The following is a 20,912-nucleotide window of genomic DNA, read 5'->3' as shown; positions in this document are numbered from 1 at the left end:
GTTTCACAGGCTAGGGAATGTGGTCATGCGAGAAATCTAGTCATTAAATGGGGATTCAAAAAGTGTGTGTGGATCAGGGCTGTCCTCATAGCCAAATGAACGACACTCGCCATCTGCATGCAAAGCCACGGAGAAGGATGCATCAGGTGCAGAGTGGCTAAGGGAGAATCTTGTCCAAAAACAGAGGAGATGCATCACCAAAAGGAAGAGGTGAAAGAGGACCCAGGTTTGCACATGCTAATTTGTAGGTAGATCACTGCAGATGGTGACAGCAGCCACGAAATTAAAAGACGCCTGCTTCTTGGGAGAAAAGCAATGACAAACCTAGACAGCATCTTAAAAAGCAGAGACATCACCTTGCCAACAAAGGTCCGTATAGTTAAAGCTATGGTTTTCCCAGTAGTGATGTATGGAAGTGAGAGCTGGATCATAAAGAAGGCTGATCGCCGAAGAATTGATGCTTTTGAATTATGGTGCTGGAGGAGACTCTTGAGAGTCCCATGGACTGCAAGTAGATCAAACCTATCCATTCTGAAGGAAATCAGCCCTAAATGCTCACTGGAAGGACAGATTGTGAAGCTGAGGCTCCAATACTTTGGCCACCTCATGAGAAGACTCGACTCCCTGGAAAAGACCCTGATGTTGGGAAAGATGGAGGGCACAAGGAGAAGGGGAGGGCAGAGGACGAGATGGTTGGACAGTGTTCTCGAAGCTACCAGCATGAGTTTGACCAAACTGTGGGAGGCAGTGGAAGACAGGAGAGCCTGGCGTGCTCTGGTCCATGGGGTCACGAAGAGTCGGACACAACTAAACGACTAAACAACAACAAATTTGTAGGTACAGGTGCAAATTTGGAAAAAAATACTAGAACTGCCTATCTCACTAAACACAGAATCTTCAAATATCTTAGGTCACTCTGCCCAACAAGGTGATTCTGGGGATCCTACCAGCAGGACCTGAGTCCAGTAGCCTTTGCCTCCTCATGTTCCACAGAAACTGGGCCTCTGGGTGGACACTGTACAGCAGGAATGGGGAGAGCCTGCAGCCCTCCAGATGATGATGGACTCGCCCAACACCCATCAGCCTCACCTGACATAGTCACCAGGGAGGGAGGATGGAAGTTGTAGTCCAATAACATCTGGAAAGCTACCAGGTTTGGGGGAAGCTGGTCTAAAAAATAGGAAGCCCACCCTACAAGATTGAACAGAATCTTGCTGGCTGTATGGAGCTAGCTTTGAATGTTTAGCCTGCAAAAGAGGAGACTAAGAGGAGGTATGATAGCCAGCTTCAGATATCTACAGACCCATCACATGGAAGAGAGAGCAAGCTTGTTTTCTCCTGCTCCCGAGGGGAGGACCTGAACCAATGGTTTCAAGTGAGAAGAAAGGAGATTCCGACTAAACATTAGGAAGAACTTTCTGACATCAAGAGCTGTTTGATAATGGAATGGAGTCCCTTGGAAGGTGGTGGACTCTCCTTCACTGGAGATTTCTAAACAGGGGTTGGATGGCCATTCTTGGGCTGTGACTCCATCATTGCAGGGGGTTGGACTAGATGACCCCTGGGGTCCCTTCCAATTCTAAGATTCTATGATTCTAGGGCATAAGAGCCCTTAGCCTATCCAACTCTTCCTTGAGAAGCTTATTGTTTTAAACTGTTTCAAATATAGTGTAATATTGTATTTTAATATTACTGTAATGTGTTTTAATTGTTGTATCCCACAGTGGGACCTTGGGGTGAAGGGCAGGTAATAGATAGTAGTGATAGTAGTAGTAGTAGTAGTAGTAGTAGTAGTAGATGACGCAGGTGGCGCTGTGGGTTAAACCACAGAGCCTAGGGCTTTGCTGATCAGAAGGTCGGCAGTTCGAATCCCCGCGGCGGGGTGAGCTTCCGTTGCTCGGTCCCTGCTCCTGCCAGTTAGAAAGCACTCAGTACAAGTAGATAAATAGGTACTGCTCCGGTGGGAAGGTAAATGGCGTTCCCGTGTGCTGCTCTTGTTCGCCAGAAGCAGCTTAGTCATACTGGCCACATGACCCGGAAGCTGTCTGCGGACAAACGTCGGCTCCGTCAGCCTATAGAGCGAGATGAGCACCGCAACTCCAGAGTCGTCCACGACTGGACCTAATAGTCAGGCGTCCCTTTACCTTTTAGTAGTAGTAGTAATAGAAATAATAATAATACTTTACCTTGGCTTCAAGGGTGTTCAGCCTCTCAGTCATATCTGTGAGCCTCGTGCAATTCATACATTCTAAAAAGGGGGACAGGGCAAACACAGTTAAAAAGAAATTAACAATATTTTGAAATATTTGCCATTCTTTTTATTTTCATATGGTATGTATTAACATTTATTGTTTGCTTCTGCCCCACTGTTCAGGCAAAAAAGACTTTCTGAGTGGAGGATTCTAACAAGTTATTTGTATTTGGCACAACTAAATGTCAAGAAAAACCCTCTTTCCTAGGATGAATATGAAAATAAATAAGCAGTTAGCTTCAAGATGCCATTGCCTTCCCCTCAGGGGGAATTGTAAGGGGGAGGGGAGAAACATGGGGCTGCCATGTTTTTTCTCTATACAGTTCCCCCTGACAGCAACAGAATGTCTTCAAGGCTACATTTGCACCATAAATTTAAAGCACTATGACACAACTTTAAACAGTCATGACTTCCCCCAAAGAATTCTGGGAGCTGTAGTTTGTTACGGATGCTGAGAGTTGTTAGGAGGTTGGTTGTCAAATCACAATGAGAGTTGCAAAGAACCACCAGCGTATCTGGGGACTGTCAGCCATAATTTTTCAGCAGCTATTGGTTAAGAAGAAAGTCATTTTGTGGGGGGAAACATCTCCATTCCCAATTCCCATCATTCAGTGAACTATTTTATTAGATCAACTATAGATAAATGAAATCTCCTCTAGGGACAAATATTTATACAAAGAAGCAAAAATACACAAAAAGATCCTTCACGGTGCGTATTGATCTCCAAACCAAGGAACGTCGTTTTCTTTCATTACAGATTAGTCGCAAGATTCTCAGCAGTTTTAGCAAATAACGCTTTTCAAACACATTGCAGCAATCAGGCAAGAAAGCTAATTTTTCTGACCTTCTGTAAAGTTGGATCATTTATTAATAAGTCGGTGCACAGATCTCTCTCTCAGATTGATTGATCTATCGATAAATCAATCAATCAATCAATCAATCAATCAATCAATCAATTAATACCCAAGAGTGTAGCTTGGAAATGTGGAGCAGAATTCTCTTAGTGACATTTGTTGCTAGTGGCCATTCTTGTAAATTGCAGGACCGACTGAGAGCAGCCTGCCGCCCTCCAGGTTCAATAATGGGCATCCAAAATGATTATGGGACTCTCTTATGAGGAAATCTTGCCATGTTGTGGACTTTTTCAATTATAAAAAGGCCAGTAAGAGGCGACATGAGAGAAGTCTATAAAATGATGCATGGCATGGAGAAAGTAGGTAGAAAGAGAAAGTTTGTCTCCCTCTTTCAAAACACTAGAATTCATGGACACATCCAATGAAACTGAATGTTGGGAGATTCAGGACATAATTAAAACTATTGAACTCACTCCTCAAGAGGCAGTGATGGTCACTAACTTGGATGGCTTTAAAAGAGGATTGGACAAACCAGAGTCCTTCCTGCTGGGGATAATTCAGACAGAAATTCCCAGGGGTCAAAAAGGTTATTTATGAAAGCCACTGCTGTGGTCTGTGTTTTGTTAGCCCAAAAATGAAAAATGAGCGAGGTCCCAACCAAAGAAGAATGGCAGCTTAAGTTGACAAAATATGTGAAGCTTGCAGACTTAACATATAGAACAAGAGAACAAGAAGAACATACGTTTAGAGAAGATTAGAAAACGTTTATTGAAAATATGGGAAATAACTGTGTACAGCTGAAAACGCTGGCAGCATTAAGATAAATTTGACAGTGTAAATAAGTTTTGACAGATGTAATAACGGAATACTGAATGGTATGGCTTTTGTAAAACACGCAGGGATTTATGATATGTAAAATGAACCATGGAAAGAGAAGAAGGGAAGTCATCGATATCTTAAGGATGTAAAAATGAGTACTTTAAATTGTAAAACAGAACATTTAATAAAAAATTATATGAAGAAAAAAAGAGAGAGGATTGGGCAAATTCGTGGAGAATTCGTGGTTGCACCTGTAGAAGAAAAGGCATCTATTTGTAAAAAAAAGTTGAGCAAATTTAACATTTTCAGGAGGGGAGGGGGGCAAAATTGGGCCAAACCTGCTAGTGAAGCTGGTGGCACTTGCTAGCAAACATTTCCTCCCAGAAGTCCCCTAGGAATGTAATAGGAATGTACTTCTGTATCTTCTTGGGATTCCCCCAGGTATGCAACAACTTCTCATCTTTCTCGTGACAGCCCCACTTTTGTTTCCAAGCTGACACCAATTTTGTTATTCAAGGGGTTTCTAGTTGGGCTTCTCAAACACCGGTAGCCATGTGAGCAGGGATGCTAGAGGGGTTTTATTTCTGTGAATCCCAATGCCAACTTCTCTGATCTGCAGCTCCTGGGCTCACGCATGGATCATAGAATCATAGAATGGCAGAGTCGGAAGGGACCCCAAGGGTCATCTAGTTCAACCCAATGAAATGCAGGAATATTTTGCGCAACATGGGGCTCAAATTCACGTCCCTGAGATTAAGCGTCTCATGCTCTTATCGACTGATAATCCTTCTGTTTTCACACTTCTCCAAATTTAGCAGTGCAGTTCTCTATCTAAGAATCATACTGGATATAAGAGTGTGTTTTTAGGACATTTTTGATATGCAATTAAATTTGCGTTCAAATATGAATTTTCATGCAAAGTTGTTTTAAAAAAATCATTTGCAGACAAAGGCAGAAACAGGATGGAACGGAATTATGCATGAACACAAATAAATACCGACTGCACAAAGTTTCATCCATCCCACAGTAAGGGCCGCTGCTTGTGGACTCACACATTTTATGAAATTAGCCGCTTGGACCAAGGCAATAGCAACGATGCTATATATCAAGCCACTAGATGGCAGCATTGGCAAAGCTACGGCCACAGTGTAGGCCATCCTTCTCCACCCTGTGCTGGTTTGAGGCTGATGGGAATTGTAGTGCAAAGGAGCGGGGGTGGGGGTAGGACAACAGGTTGGAGGAGAATATACCAGAGAAGAAAAAGAGGACGGGGTTAAGGTGAGCCTCCTATGGCAGGTTCTTCAGCAGCAATGTTTTAAACGGCAGCAACAAATCGTTCTCTCTCATTAATGCCCAAACTCATGGTCATTCAATGAAAAGGAATGGAGGAAGGTTCAGCAAACCTAGAACAAAGAATTCCTTCAGGGCAGGGCATGGTTAATCTACGGAACTCCCTCCCACAGGATTGTCACTGTTGCCAGAGCATGCTGGTCAGTAACCACACTGTTCAAAGTTGAACTCTTTACAGTCATACCTCGGGTTACATACCGCTTCAGGTTGCGTTTTTTTGGGTTACACACCTGCCGAAACCCAAAAGTACTAGAATGGGTTATTTCTGGGTTTCGGCGGTCGCGCATGTACAGAAACGCTAAATCGCGCTTTGCACATGCGCAGAAGCGCCGGATCGCAATCCGTGCGTGCGCAGACGCGCTGCTGCGGGTTGCGAACATGCATCCCTTACAGATCACGTTCGCAACCCAGGCGTCCACTGTATTAGCAAAAACACGAACCCCACAAATTTGGTTGAGTGTCAGGCCTAATGAGCAGAGCAGCTTATTTCCAGTGGTCTTACTTCACGAAAATCAGTTGCCAAGACTGAAAGTCCCTCGTTTCCAGGGCTTTTCACTAGCAATCAGTCATGTGACGCTGGACCAGAAGAACCCTCCCAGACCCCCGGACTACTTGAAAATTGTTTGGTGTCTTGGCAGACCACTTAATGATTTCTCTGAACGCTGCAGCCATCGTAACACACTGTGCTAGGGGCTGTATGATATCAAGCTGTGTTTTTACACCAAGTTTCTTTTTATTGTAGTGTTTTATCAAGGTGTGTTTCATGCCCATCAGGACTTTAGTGGGAGGAAAACGTGAATGAACTGTAAGCTGTGGCAAACCTCCACGCAGCACCTTCTATGACTGCAAACTGAAGAAATATGGGCCAATGGAGGGTTTCTAAGGCATTGGTTTCACTCTGGAAAGTCAGGTAATTCCATATGCCCCCTCAAAAAACCAAAAAAAACAACAACCCCACACGTTTAAAAACAGTTCTTCCAAAATTCTCTTCATTGCAAATTTCAGAAAGATTCTGAGAGACTCCCTGCAAGTAGAAAACCAGATCTTCAGGGAGAGAACTTCTAATCCAGTCATTTGACTGGTTTTCTACTTGCAGGGATTTAAAAAAAGGAGGCATTCCAATGTGCCTTTGATTCTTATATCTTATATCTGTGTTGCCCAGATTTCAGGACAGAGAACTTACCAGAGAGTTCCCCTTTTGTGCTTTCTTTAACAGCCTTTGCAAAAACCCCAACAGCAGCTCTCAAGGAGTTCATCTAGCAACCAGAGGATCTATCACTAACGGTTTCTTTCTGCCTACCCATTCCTTTGTGACGGCTATCATTGGTGCCATTTCCACATGGGACCCCAGAGGCCTGATTTTGCAGGAGGCCCAGCCACACAAGCTTGCCATTTCAAGATAAATACAGTGGTACCTTGGTTCTCAAACTTAATCTGTTCCAGAAATCAGTTCCAAAACCAAAGTGTTCCAAAACCAAGGTGCGCTTTCCCATAGAAAGTAATGCAAAATGGATTAATCTGTTCCAGACTTTTAAAAACAACCCCTAACAATTTAACATGAATTTTACTTTCTAACGAGACCATCGATCCATAAAACCAAAGCAATAATCAATGTACTGTACTATAAAATAAATAAGACAGTATTGTAGATGATAAAAATCAAAATTTAAATTTTTTTTGCAGTCACACAATCAATCTATCAGTAGCTGAACTGGGTTCTACACAGTCACAAAAACAAATGAACCGAAAAAGCCTCAGAAACAAAAACGCAAAATAAATAGCAAAAATAAAAGCCACAAACCTAATCCGTTCCGGAAGTCCGCTTGACTTCCGAAATGTTTGAAAATCAAGGCACAGCTTCCGAATGGTGCAGGCACCCCAGAAACAATAGCTGACTGCCGCATCAGACATTCAGCTTCTGAAAAGCATTCAAAAACCGGAACACTTATTCCTGGGTTTTCGGTGTTTGAGAACCAAGGCATTTGAGTACCAAGGCGTTTAAGATCCAAGGTACCACTGTATCTTCTTTGTAGAGGCAGGTCCATCCCAAGGAGCCCAGGCCTTGAACCTCCACTTTCCTTCAGCACTGCATCCCATCTGCTGCTGTGAGACTCCTCTGGAGTAAATGGCATGTGTGCACACCACAGGGGGGCTTCAGTTCCTTCCAAACCTGCTTTATCCCCTTTCCCTGCTTTTTTTTCAAGAGTGGCAAAAGGCAGGCATCCAAATTTCCCTCTCCCCAGATGTGCCTTGCTGCCATCACAAAAGCCCCTCTTGTTGTGCACTTTTAGGTAGCTCATCTGCCGAGCAGATGTGCGGCTCCCAGAGCTCCCAAGGCTTTCCCTTACAACAAATCTGCAGATGTTAATCGAGGTACAAAGCTGCTTCCTAAGCAACCTTTTACCTCCTCTGGAAGTCCCCGGAGGTTCCTGATTAGCCTTCGCAGGAGACCTGAAATCTATTTTCAAATCTGAGCTCAGATTCTTCTCTTTTTTCTTTCTTTTTTTAGTGTGTGCACACCGAAGCAATTTCCAACTGCATGCATTTACCAACTTGGGAAAAGCAAGTGTTTCACAGTCCAGAGGGAAGAGGAACAGAATGCTACGGCTTTGGTAATATGGGTTGGCGGTGTTATGAGAATTTAAGGCAGGGGTCAGCAAACTTTTTCAGCAGGGGGCCGGTCCACTGTCCCTCAGACCTTAATGGGGGGCCGGACTATATTTTGAAAAAAAAAAAATATGAACGAATTCCTATGCCCCACAAATAACCCAGAGATTCATTTTAAATAAAAGCACACATTCTACTCATGTAAAAACACGCTGATTCCAGGACCATCCACGGGCCGGATTTAGAAGGCGTGGGCCGGATCTGGCCCCTGGGCCTTAGTTTGCCTACTCATGATTAAAGGTCTCAAATATAAAAAGCAGAGACATCACCTTGCCAACAAAGGTCCGTATAGTTAAAGCTATGGTTTTTCCCAGTAGTGATGTATGTGAGAGCTGGACCATAAAGAAGGCTGATTGCCAAAGAATTGATGCTTTTGAATTATGGTGCTGGAGGAGACTCTTGAGAGTCCCATGGACTGCAAGAAGATCAAACCTATCCATTCTGTGGGAAGTCAGGGACCCTCAGTCTCCACAGCTGCCTCATAGAGGGCAGACCTACCGAGATTAAGAGTTGCTGTGCTCAATAGGCCTGCAACTCCTGAGCAGGCCTGGTTTCTTCTAATAAACAGTTAACTTGACTTACTCCTTGGGATTTATTGCTGGCCCACTCCTGACAACGTGCCAACGTTCTACCTATCTAGGTAGGCTTGAAACAGAAATACAGTCATACCTCATGTTACGTTTGCTTCATGTTATGTTATTTCAGATTACTTCCGGGTTTTGCCGCTTGCGCATGTGCAGAAGCGCAAAATGATGTCACGCCCATGCGCAGAAGCGCCGAATCACAGACGCGCCGGTGTGGGCTGCACTCTTTTCATGTTGCGAACGGGCCTCCGGAACGGATCCCGTTTGCAACCAGAGGTATCACTGTATTTTCAGCGGGCAGCAAAAAGAGTGCAGTGTTGTCAATAGGCAGAGAGTTTCAAAGTGTGCGTTCTGACAGATTAAATGGGTATTGTGGGTATTATGTGGCGCCTGTTAACTGTGCCAGTTCTACAAATGAAAGCGACCGAGTGCGCCTCTCTAGGGTAAGGTGATCATAGAATCATAGAACCATAGAGTTGGAAGGGACCCCAGGGTCATCTAGTCCAACCCCCTGCAATGCAGGAATCTCAGCTGAAGCATCCATGACAGATGGCCACCCAACCTCTGCTTAAAAACCTCCAAGGAAGGAGAGTCCAAAACCTCCGGAGGGAGACTTCTCCGTTGTCAAACAGCTCTCACTGTCAGAATATTTTTACCAAATGTTTAGTCAGAATCTCCTTTCTTGTAACTTGAAGCCAGAGCAGGAGAAAACAGGCATGTTCCCTCTTCCATGTGACAGACCTTGAGATATTTGAGGAAGGCTCTCATATCTCCTCTCAGTCTCCTCTTTTCCAGGCTAAACATAGTCAGCTCCTTCAAGCGCTCCTCCTAAGGCTTAGTTTCCCGATTCTTGATCATCTTGGTTGCCCTCCTCTGCAGTTTTCTTGCAGGAAAACTGGTCCCAAGTTGTTAAACTGGTCCCAAGTTACAGTGGTACCTTGGGTTACATACGCTTCAGGTTACAGACTCCGCTAACCCAGAAATAGTACCTCGGGTTAAGAACTTTGCTTCAGGATGAGAACAGAAACGTGCTCCAGCGGCGCGGCGGCAGCAGGAGGCCCCATTAGCTAAAGTGGTGCTTCAGGTTAAGAACAGTTTCAGGTCAAGAATGGACCTCCGGAACGAGTACTTAACCCGAGGTACCACTGTATTTTAATTGTGATGACTTGTTCTGGAATATACTCCTCTGCCATTGGCTCCCCTCCCTTTTTTGTACATTGACATTTTTACTTTTCTCATGTGGCCCCTGTAAGCCTGCCCAGGAGGGAACATGGCCCCCGAGCTGAAAAAGAGCAGCAAAGAGTTCTTACTCTCCCCATTGGGGACTGTGCTGTAATGTAAGCAATGTGTATTCCGCAAGGAGGACATTTCTGCAAAGATTCCTGTAAAAAAACCAAAAAACCCTCTCCGTCCAGCTTCCTATGGCTCAGAGAAAACTACGCTTGGCAAGGAATCTAGAAAGCTGGTTGGAAAGAAGGACTTATGTTTTATACGTTTCATAAATATTTCCTTTTTTAAAAAAAGAAAAAGAAAGAGCCTTGGATTATGAGAGAATCCTGTAGGGCGAGTGCCAAAGTAGAAATATGTTTTTACATGGAAACAGAGGTTCCACCTGCTTGGGACGAGGACTTTTTAAATCCTTGATTTATATGACTTTCTGGGCCAAATACAATATATTTAGAGGCAGACAATTAATGCAGGTTGATCTAATTTAACCTGAAGGATTCATGCAGAGCTGCTTCCAGGGAGTATATCTCGGGGGCGGGGAAGGATAGCAATATTTATCTGTTTATTTTTCTATCTGTCCATGTTGCTCAGGGGTAACATATTGGGCGTTATCCCCATTTTAACCTCGCAAATGACCCCACTATTCCCTCCAAGGAATTCAAGGTGGGGTACATGGCTCTGTTCCCATATCCGCTCACAGCTGCCCTGTTAGGCAAGCAGTTTATTTATTTATTTTGTGACTGCATTTCTAGCCATCTTCCTCCTGGCTAAGGAGCTCAAGGTGGGGTGCACAATTCTCCCTCTCCTCGTTTAATCCACACAACAACCCCCAGAACTTCCAAAGGTCCCTGTTTTCTGGATTTACAGGAGCTATCCTGGTTTCTGATTTGATCCCAGAATGTTCCACTTTTCTTTAGTAAAGGTAAAGGGGAGCCCTGACCATTAGGTCCAGTCGTGGCCGACTCTGGGGTTGCGGCGCTCATCTCGCTTTATTGGCCGAGGGAGCTGGCATACAGCTTCCGGGTCATGTGGCCAGCATGACTAAGCCGCTTCTGGCGAACCAGAGCAGCGCACGGAAACGCCATTTACCTTCCCGCCAGAGCGGTATCTATTTATCTACTTGCACTCTGACATGCTTTCGAACTGCTAGGTTGGCAGGAGCAGGGACTGAGCAACGGGAGCTCACCCCGTTGCGGGGATTCAAACTGCCGACCTTCTGATCGGCAAGTCCTAGGCTCTGTGGTTTAACCCACAGCACCACCTGCCACTCTTTCCCTTAGGACACCCCTATTTTAATCAGATAAATGTTGGAGGGTATCTTCCCCAAGCCAAGCTTTAGAGTACATCTGAAGGCAGCCCCGTATAGGAAAGGTTTTTTTAAAAAAATGTTAAATGGTTTATTATGTTTTTATATATGTTGGAAGTTGCCAAGATTGGCCATGGCAATCCAGTCAGATTGGTGAGGTGGTATTATTATTATTATTATTATTATTATTATTATTATTATTATTATTAAAAAGGACGTCCCTATTTTAAATGGATAAATGTTAGAGGGTATGCAACCCTGTGAGGTGGGTTAGGGTTGAGTTTGTAACTGGCTCAGTCCATAGCTGTCAACGTTCCCCTTTTTTAAAAGGAAATTCCCTTATTCCGAATAGGATTCCTTGCAGGAAAAGGGAAAAGTGGACAGCTATGGCCCACTCTCACCCAGTAAGTTTCGTGGCAGAACAAAGTCTTAGCCCAATGCTCCATCCGCTAAAACTCTTCACCACAGTGGTTAATAGAGTTTCCCACTCATTATAAGGACTGAATTGATGACACCACAGTCTGTGCCTTCTTGCTTGTTTCTTGCATTTACACCCCACCCCAAGGAGCTCAAGGTGGCGGACATAGTTCTCCCCCTCTTCATATAACCCCCAGAAGAGCCACCTTGTGAGTTTGGGCTGAGAGGCAGTGATGGGCCTCCAAGATCACCCAGTGAGCCTCATGGCTGAGTGCGAGATTTGAACCCTGGTCTCCCAGGTCCTAGTCCAAAACAGTAACCACTGCACCACACTGGCAGCCAGAGCACCTTCAGAGTATAGATCCTTCCATTCTGGACAATGATTTGTCGAGAGATTACCCAAACATCTTGTTCCAATTTCACAACAGCTTTGTTTACTAAATCTATGGGACAATCAGCTGAAAGGTTTCAGCTCTCGGCAACTCTTGACGGGGACGGCGGTGGTTGCCAGAACCTCAAAATTGCCCCAAAATGGAAAACCTTACAGAACTTGAAACTTTCACTTTTGTATTCTTTTTAAAATGTGGAGTTTAGCATTGGCTGGGGGGGAGGGACAACAACTTGTACATTATGTGTTGCCAAAAGCTTGGAGTACCCCGAAACATTATACGCTTTTTGGGTAGGGTTTTGTTTTATATACAACAAATGCAGACCCACAGGACTCCCTCTCTACAGCACAACATGACATTTGGCATTCCTCGTGGTCTTAAGCTCTCTACCAACCTAATATTAAGTTTTTTTCTGGATATACTGCACTGCTTTTTTGTACCTCCCTTATTTTTATTGCATCAATTTGTTTGATTCGCTGCAATGAAATATATATATATATTAAAAAACCCAAACCTTTCCCCAGCATAGATGCAGGTTCCCAAGCCCAATTCCACATTTGCAACCCCTTGCTCGAGTCTGGAGGCATTTGCAAAAAAACAACAACTCCAAAACAAGTGCAAACAAATGAAATGAAAATTGAGTTCTATGTACAGTAGCCATATAGGCTGCATCTTCAGGTCAATGAGAGGTTGGCTCCATTGGGTTCCTGCTGGGGCCCCTGGTTTGGCCAAACCTTGCTGCCTGCTGGCCTTTCTGCAGCCTCTCCTATTCCTCCTTGTTGCGGCTGCCTGTTCAACCTGCCCTCTCTGCTAGAAGCCTCTAGCAATTGGCTCCTATGTTTGGAACAAACCTGAACTTTTTTGCACCCCATGGATTATCCCGTCTATTGCTGGAAACAGAATACTAGACTAGAGATTCAGTTTGATCTGGCCAGGCAGTTCTTATTGGGCTCCTCTTGCTACTAAGCACACAGACGCATAGCTGTCAACTTTTCCCTTTTTTAAAGGGAAATTCCCCTATTCCGAATAGGATTCCTCGCAAGAAAAGGGAAAAGTTGGCAGCTACGCACAGAGGTGAGATGCAACGCTAGCACAAGTGGGTTTTTTAATTTAAAAAACAAAACAAAACCAGAATATCGCCTTCCTCCTCTTTAGTCATTGGGAGTTGCCTTATAATCTTCACTCAGACAACTTATCTCTCTTTTTGCTTCTGTGCTGCTGCCAGTTCGGATCCTGCTGTCAGCCTGCATCACTCCTAGCAGGCTAACAAGCCTGCAAGAGGCAGCTAGATAAGCCTCAGCCAAATCCTTGAGAAAGGATGCACGAAGATAGGAATCAAATGCCAGCCGCTAAAATGCAGAGGGATGCTGCCTAATCTAATCTCCCATTGCCAAATGCCTCTTCTTATCTTCTTAAATTATTATTATTATCTTCTTAAGTAACGTGGCTAAATCTAAGAATCTCTGCAAAATAAAACGATGTCCGCTCGCTTCTTTATCCGAAAGACTGATGGGCTCGTTCCACAAACTTCTGTGCCCATGATGCTTTCCTAGCTAATGCAGATCCACAGCATCAGATGTCTATCTGCTTCTGATAAAATATTAGCTGCTCGCTATCACCCTCCAATCTTACAGGAAGCCATGTTCAAGAAGACGTATTGTCTGCTTTCGGGGGTTGTTGTTGTTTTATTGAAACCATATGAGCACAGAGTCTCAGGTCCTGGCCTGCAGCCAAAACACATCAGCAGAAAATTATGAGAGTGTAAAATGGTGAACTGGATTAAAGAAATAAAGGAGGAGGGTGTTAGCTTTAAATAGGAGGCAGAAATCTGCCTTACGCCACCAGATCATTGGTGCTTCTAGCTCAGTGTTGTCTACACCAGGCATAAGCAAACTCGGCCCTCCAGATGTTTTTGGCCTACAACTCCCATGATCCCTAGCTAACAGGACCAGTGGTCAGGGATGATGGGAGTTGTAGACCCAAAACATCTGGAGGGCCGAGTTTGCCTATGCCGGGTGTACACAATGACTGGCATTGGCTCTCCAAGGTTTCAGGCATTCTCAGCACCACCTAGGGATGCCAGGAATTGAACTCAGGGCTTTCTACATGCAAGCCAAATGTTCCAGCATGGCCCTTCCCCAGCAGAATTTTAATCGACGGGTGGATTAAAATAAAATCTGGGATAGCTGGGATAGTCCATTCAGTAGAGCATGAGATTCTTAATCTCAGGGTTGTGGTTCAAGCCCCACTTTGGGCAAAAGATTCCTGCAATGCAGGGGGATGGTCCTCAGGGTCACTTCCAACTCTACAGTTTTATGATTCTATGAAAATATTTCTACCTTACCACCCAACCAAAGACTGGCCCAAAGATGTTTCATGGAAACTCATGGATTGTCTCACAATTGAGCATCCTAGAGTTGGGCTTGTCCCCAGCAAACAAGCTCTTTCCGTGCCAGGTAACCCCATGCAGATGTGGCACGAAACAGCTTTTAAGTTCTTTTGCACAATTTGAATTGGCCTCTCTTCAACAGAGGGACGTGGGTGGCGCTGTGGGTTAAACCACAGAGCCTAGGACTTGGCGATCAGAAGGTCGGTAGTTCGAATCCCCGCAAAGGGGTGAGCTCCCATTGCTCGGTCCCTGCTCCTGCCAACCTAGCAGTTCGAAAGCACGTCAAAGTGCAAGTAGATAAATAGGTACTGCTCCAGCGGGAAGGTAAACGGCGTTTCCATGTGCTGCTCTGGTTTGCCAGAAGCGGCTTAGTCGTGCTGGCCACATGACCCGGAAGCTGTACGCTGGCTCCCTCGGCCAATAAAGCGAGATGAGCACCGCAACCCCAGAGTCAGCCATGACTGGACTTAATGGTCAGGGGTCCCTTTACCTTTACCCTTCTTCAACAGCTTGCAGCCAAAACCGCACAAGTTAAATGTGTGTAAGCTGTGATCGCCCTGTGCTTTTTATTATTGTTGTTGTTAAAAGTGCATGTTTAAGATTGTAGGTTAAATTCTGTCATTATTAAGCACAAAGGAAGACGCCTTTTCTAAGTAGGCCAGTGGTCCATTGAGCTCACCAATGCCTACATTCAATGGCACTGGCTTTCCAGGGCTTCAGATAAAGAATTTCACCCAGCCCTATGTGGAAACATCAGGGATTTAATCTAGGACCGTCTACATCAGGCTTCCTCAACCTCGGCCCCCCAAATGTTTTGAGACTACAATTCCCATTATCCCTGACCACTGGTCCTGCTAGCTAGGGATCATGGGAGTTGTAGGCCAAAAACATCTGGAGGGCCGAGGTTGAGGAAGCCTGGTCTACATACAAATCAGCTTCTCTGCCCACTGAGCCACATTGTACAACAGGCAGTGAGCTGAATGCAGAATACAGTACAATAGTACTTCGGGTTAAGTACTTAATTCGTTCCGGAAACCTGAAACCGTTCTTAACCTGAAGCACCACTTTAGCTAATGGGGCCTCCTGTTACCACTGCACCGCCGGAGCACGATTTCTGTTCTCGTCCTGAAGCAAAGTTCTTAAACTGAAGTACTAATTCTGGGATAGCGGAGTCTGTAACCTGAAGCGTATGTAACCTGAAGCGCATGTAACCTGAAGCGTATGTAACCCCAGGTACCACTGTACTGTATCTGCAAAAGTAGAGCCCTTAGGTTTCACATTGTCCCCAGGGAAAAGTAGCCAAGATTGCTTTCTAAAAATAAAACGAAAGACTGTCTAGGGCTTCCACAGCACAACCCGCCATTTGCTTTAAACTTTTACGGATGCCTGAGTCCCCCACTTCCCTTCCCAGGGCCTATAATCTTTTTTACGGGCAAGCTGGAGTTACTGAAGTGCTTTGCACTTAACTATGTCATCCCGGGAGGAGCTGGTGGCTCTCGGCTCAAAGTACACACAGCCACATTCTCTCAGGAGGTGCCTGCCCTTTGCAACAAGAAAGGAAAAGGAAAGGATGGAAGTGCACTCAGGAGGATCGCACCGCAAACTTGGGAGCGGAGGGGCTGCCTTGACGTTGAGTGACTAAGATAAATTACAACCTTTGTGTTATTGCTCAGCCTTCAAACAGGAAACTCCAAAGTCGGTGAACCCTAGGAAAGAACAACACACGCAAGATGTGCTCTGTAATTTGCTCTGGATGCTACCCGCTCCCAAATCCCACTCCCCTCTCCCATTGTTTTTGGAAGGACAACTGCATTTCCGCCCACGTTCAACCCTTCTCTCCAACGCAGAGCCCGGCACTCTAATCACAGAATCACAATGTAGGATGGGACCCCCAATGGTCATCTAGTCCAACCCCCTGCGATGATGGACTCACAGCCAAAGAATCCCTGGCATACCTAGGTTATATGTGCTTCTCAAATCTAGCTTGGTGAAAAATTCTGGAGGTGATTCTTTGTGAGCCCTGGCATCAAAGGGAGGGGGCAGCGGTTGGGCACAGTGAGGAGGTTGAGATCACAGACGGCGAGTTAATTCGGCCGAGATTTCAATGTTTAGAAGACATCTGAAGGCAGCCCTGTTTAGGGAAGTTTGTAATGTTTTAACGTATTTTTAATCTTTTGTTGGAAGCTGCCCAGAGTGGCTGGGGAAACCCAGCCAGACGGGTGGGGGTATAAATTATTATTATTATTATTATTATTATTATTATTATTATTATTATTATTATTATCCAAAGCCTCCTATTAGTTATGTGGATGATCCCAGCTAACTAGGGACGACAAGTGAGTGCTAGATAGCCAATAAATGAAGGTAAATTTTGGCAACAGAGAAAGAGAAAGAGAGAGAAAGAGGAAGGAAGGAAGGAAGGAAGGAAGGAAGGAAGGAAGGAAGGAAGGGAGAGAGAGAAATGCAAATAGACTGGCAAATGCTTCTGGAAAGCAAACAATCGTTGAAAACCTTGGGGCGGATTTTAGACACGGCTGAAAATGTTCCCAGTGAGCAGCAGGTGATTTTGTCTCAGTTGTGATCAGAACAGTGTATCAAATGATAACTGAAGATTAATAGCATGAAACAAGAACCACCAGCCCAAGTGGAGTAACATATGTGAAGTTAATCTCCTTTCTCCCTCCCACTGCCCCTCTCCCACCCGCAATGGTGGTATCTGAAAGGGAGTGCCATCTTTCTCCTCTGCCAAAATTCCCCAGAATTCCCACTGGCTAACTCTGGGAGGATGGAAATCCCTTAAGCGGAGCTAAAACGGTTACACATTTTCCTTCGACTGAACTTCCACATCTCAGCTGTGGCAGCAGAGCCATCCCCGGGAACAGTTTTCAACAGGATACTGTTTTAACTCAACTTTGCAGGTTGCCCAGAAATGGTTTTCCCTGCTGGTGTCTTTGCTTGTCAAGGGCAAAATAAACTTACTGCATTTGTTGTTTTGCTAGAACATAAAGAGGTGCATCTTCAGGATTCGCTGACAGCTGAAGATGCAAGACACACCTTTGCAAGGAGGGAGTTCCACAACTTAGGAGCTTTTAAGGATGGTGGGACAACCAAGAGCCACCCCCCAGGCATATCTTAGCACCCAAGAAGGCCTGTAGGAAAGGAGGCAGTCTTTCAGGTATTTGGGCCCAAATTGCTTAAGACTTTAAACATTAACGTGAGCAACTTGGAACAGGTCTGGAAACAAACTGGCAGCCTGTGGGTGCAAGATCTCTGCTCTATATGTCTATAATCCTTGTTTCTTCATGTGTCAGTCGCTGGGAGGGCAAACAGCCTGTCATGACCCCAGAGTCTAACAGCAACCAAGATTCAGCATGAGAGACAGCAGAATCCCCAGCTATAAATCCAGATCAAGTTCAGGCGCTGAATATACAATGAATTGAAGAAAATGTTCCATTTAACATTTGTTTAAAAACCTGAAGCATTTTTATTAGGGATTGTAGGGAAAGATCTGCCAAAAAAGCTGAAAAACATCTTCATGTATGCGACAACGGCCGCGAGAGTTTTAATAGCACAAGGATGGAAGACTAAAGAATCGTGGCAAGAAAAATTGATGGACTATGCAGAACTGGCAAAACTGACATACAAGCTACGGGACAAGGATAACTGTGACTTTAAAGATGAATGGGAACCTTTTACAAAGTATTTGAAGACACAACAAAGCGAACTGGACACCTTGGCTGGTTTTGAATAAACATTCACAAACTTTTTATTGATAATAATCAGCTAAATAGTTTGAGGATCTATACAACTGTGTAACCTGCAGAAAACAGCATTTTTAGAGAAATCAAAAACTGGAACTGAGGGAAGTTGGGGGTGGGTGGGTTTTATGGGGGGAGGGAAGGGGAGGGAGGAAAAATGGGGGGGAAATAAGGATGATATGTTTCTGGGTAATATGTTTTGTTTTAATTTTGAATAAAAAAGTTATTTAAAAAAAGAATAACAGGAGACACACACACACACAAAGTTCAGGGGCTGAACTTGGGAGGTCCCTGAGCTCAAGGCTGACAGGAGCCCATAGAGCAATCTCCTATACCGCCAGGCCTGTAGGGGCACAGCTGGGATCACCTTTATCTGTTTGGTTGTTGACACTCTCAAATAACTTTGATAGGTCAGTGAGACAGAGCTCACCTTCGCTGAAGCCATGCTGACTCAGTGTCAGCAAGGCTTGTTCTTCCCTAACACACACCTTCCTGTAAGCATGGGGAACCCAATGCCTCCCAAGGCACCCGGTGGTACAGGGAGCATACCAGGACAGAAGAGGAGTGCCTGTCTTCAGGCCACAGGGTTGGGCTTTTAGGACTCTAAAGTTATCCACAAGAGGGCAGAGCCTGGGAAAGGCAATCTGCAAGCAGAGACTTTTCAAAGGCTCAGTTGGCTCTCTGCCTTCATTAGAGCAAGTTGCTCACTTGGAGCTATCCATGGTCCTGACCACTACTAGCACCCTGGATCCCCATGGGAGACAGAATCAGATCTGAACACAACGCAGCCAGTGGCTAATCCTGCTCAGAGTAGGCCCACCAAAATCAATGAAGCTAAGTTAGTCATGTCCATCACTTCCAATAGGTCTACTCTGAGCAGGACTAGAGTTGAATGTTACCCTTTGCTTTGAAACAGTCGCCGAAATGGTGCCCCAACAAACGTCTCAGGCATCTTTTTGTGTGCACACAATGTTGAGGTTTTATAACAATCAAGCACTATATGAATGTTGTGAAATAAAAAAATAAAATAAAATAAATTCTTGCTCCTACCTACCACGACACCTGTCAGAAGGAAGTCACTTCACCCTGCCATAGCAGGCTCAATATTCTTTAAGTGTTTAAATCTACTGGGCATGGCTCATTTAAAAACTGTTTGCTTTTCCGGCCAAATATAGAGGAGTTAAAAATAGGTGGGGAGCACAATCTGCTATATATTATTTGAACACCACTTCAGATATCATAGCCAAATTTTACATTATGGTTTTCATCTGTGATTCGATAGATGCCATCTTGATTCAGACTGATATTTTTCAAAACTGCACTGGCTTCAACTGAATTTCTCATGGTACTTCCCGAGATCAAGGAGCAGTCCCACCCCCCACCCCAAGTTTGGAAACATTTGAATACCATTTTGGATCAAGATTGTGGATTGAACCTTTCACAACTGCACTGGTTTTAAACACTACTTTCAAAACTGATTTTGTTTTGTTTTGTTTTGTTTCTTAGAATACCCAAACAAAGCCAGGCAGCAATGAAAAACTGAACAGCTGTTTAAAATCCAGGGCATCGTTATGCACCTTCAAGTCGATGTTTGGCATCCCCAATGAATGGGTCAGCCAGTTAATGCATCGTGCTCCTCATTCCCCACTTCTGACACCATGTAACGTTTCTGGGTCCAATAACAGGTACCAAGAATGAGGAATAGTTTATTCAGAGCTTTATTCAGAGGAGGCTCTAAGGCCCTCTGCTAAAACTCAAAACTAAAAGCCTAAGAAACTGCCCAGGTCATGTGACTCAAGGCATAACACTAAAGGAATATCAGTAAATGACAGACTCGGTCTTTATAGATGGTGCCCTCTGGGTTGGTTTTTATTTTAATGAAACATTTTCCATTTCAAAATCTGGGAAAACGCACACACACACACACACACACACACACTCCAATTGTTTTCCCACCCACCGGACCTCAAACACACAAAATCATACTCTAGCCAGCAACTGCAAGGAATAATATTTGCCTGGTGTATCGGATTTCCAGCTGACAAACATATAGCCATGGAAGAGGAAGTAAAGATTTAATTCCCTTTTTATGCTCCCCACCGTAGAACATTATTTTAAGCAGATGTTTATGACTTGGGCCATGAACTAGACCTTATGAACCATCTGGGTGTATCTGTTTTGTCTCAGTGAATGCCCCCTCTCCCCCTCCCGGACTCATGTTGTATCCCAACACATTTGAAGTATATGGTAAGTATAACAATGGAACAATAACCATTCGACCTCTCATCATCCACTGTAAGATGTCCCGTGTTTTAGGGATAGACAGATCAGGTCAGAGGCAGTGTGGTTTAGTGGTTAGAGTGTCAAACTACGACCTGGGAAACCAAGGTTCAAATCCCCAGTCAGCCACAAAACTCATTGGGTGACCTTAGGGGGCCTGTCACTGCCTCTCAGCCTAACCTACCTCAATGGGTTGTTGTGGGGATTAGGGAGAGAACCACTAACGTCACCTTGAGCTCCTTTGTAGGAAAAGGTGGTCTATAAATAGAAGGAATGAATGAATGAATATTTCCGATCTGTGTCTTTCCAAAGTGCCATTCTGCCTCATTTCCCCATAAATCTGGGATGATGCATTTTTATCACAAAGCACCCTCCCAAAACTCTAACCACTAAACCCCGCTGCCTCTCTCAAACCCCTATTTCCCCATCCCTCTCCTCCACTTCTATGAATCCTCTCTGCTGTACTTCCACTTCTTCCAATCCCGTTTCCCAATTCCATCCCCTAACTAAAAATAGGTAAAGGTAAAGGGACTCCTGGCCATTAGGTCCAGTCATGGCCAACTCTGGGGTTGCGGCGCTCATCTCGCTTTATTGGCCGAGGGAGCTGGCGTACAGCTTCCG

At 44.7% G+C, this 20,912-nt stretch overlaps 1 protein-coding gene across 3 annotated transcripts in view; it reads right to left on the bottom strand.

Moving 5' to 3' along the window:
* The window catches only part of COL26A1 (collagen type XXVI alpha 1 chain), a 96,453-nt gene that overhangs the window by 19,950 nt on the left and 55,591 nt on the right, over positions 1-20,912 (bottom strand). For all 3 annotated transcript variants that reach the window (XM_081843597.1, XM_081843595.1, XM_081843596.1), the window contains exon 4: positions 2,187-2,248. In XM_081843597.1, coding sequence (XP_081699723.1) covers positions 2,187-2,248 — 62 coding nt within the window. The remainder of the gene's footprint in view (positions 1-2,186; positions 2,249-20,912) is intronic.

The sequence above is a fragment of the Podarcis erhardii genome (assembly GCF_964252035.2).
Source record: "Podarcis erhardii genome assembly, chromosome: 16".
NCBI lineage: Eukaryota > Metazoa > Chordata > Lepidosauria > Squamata > Lacertidae > Podarcis > Podarcis erhardii.
The sequence above is the reverse complement of the archived record's forward strand: the minus strand, read 5'-3'. Positions and strand labels throughout refer to the sequence as shown.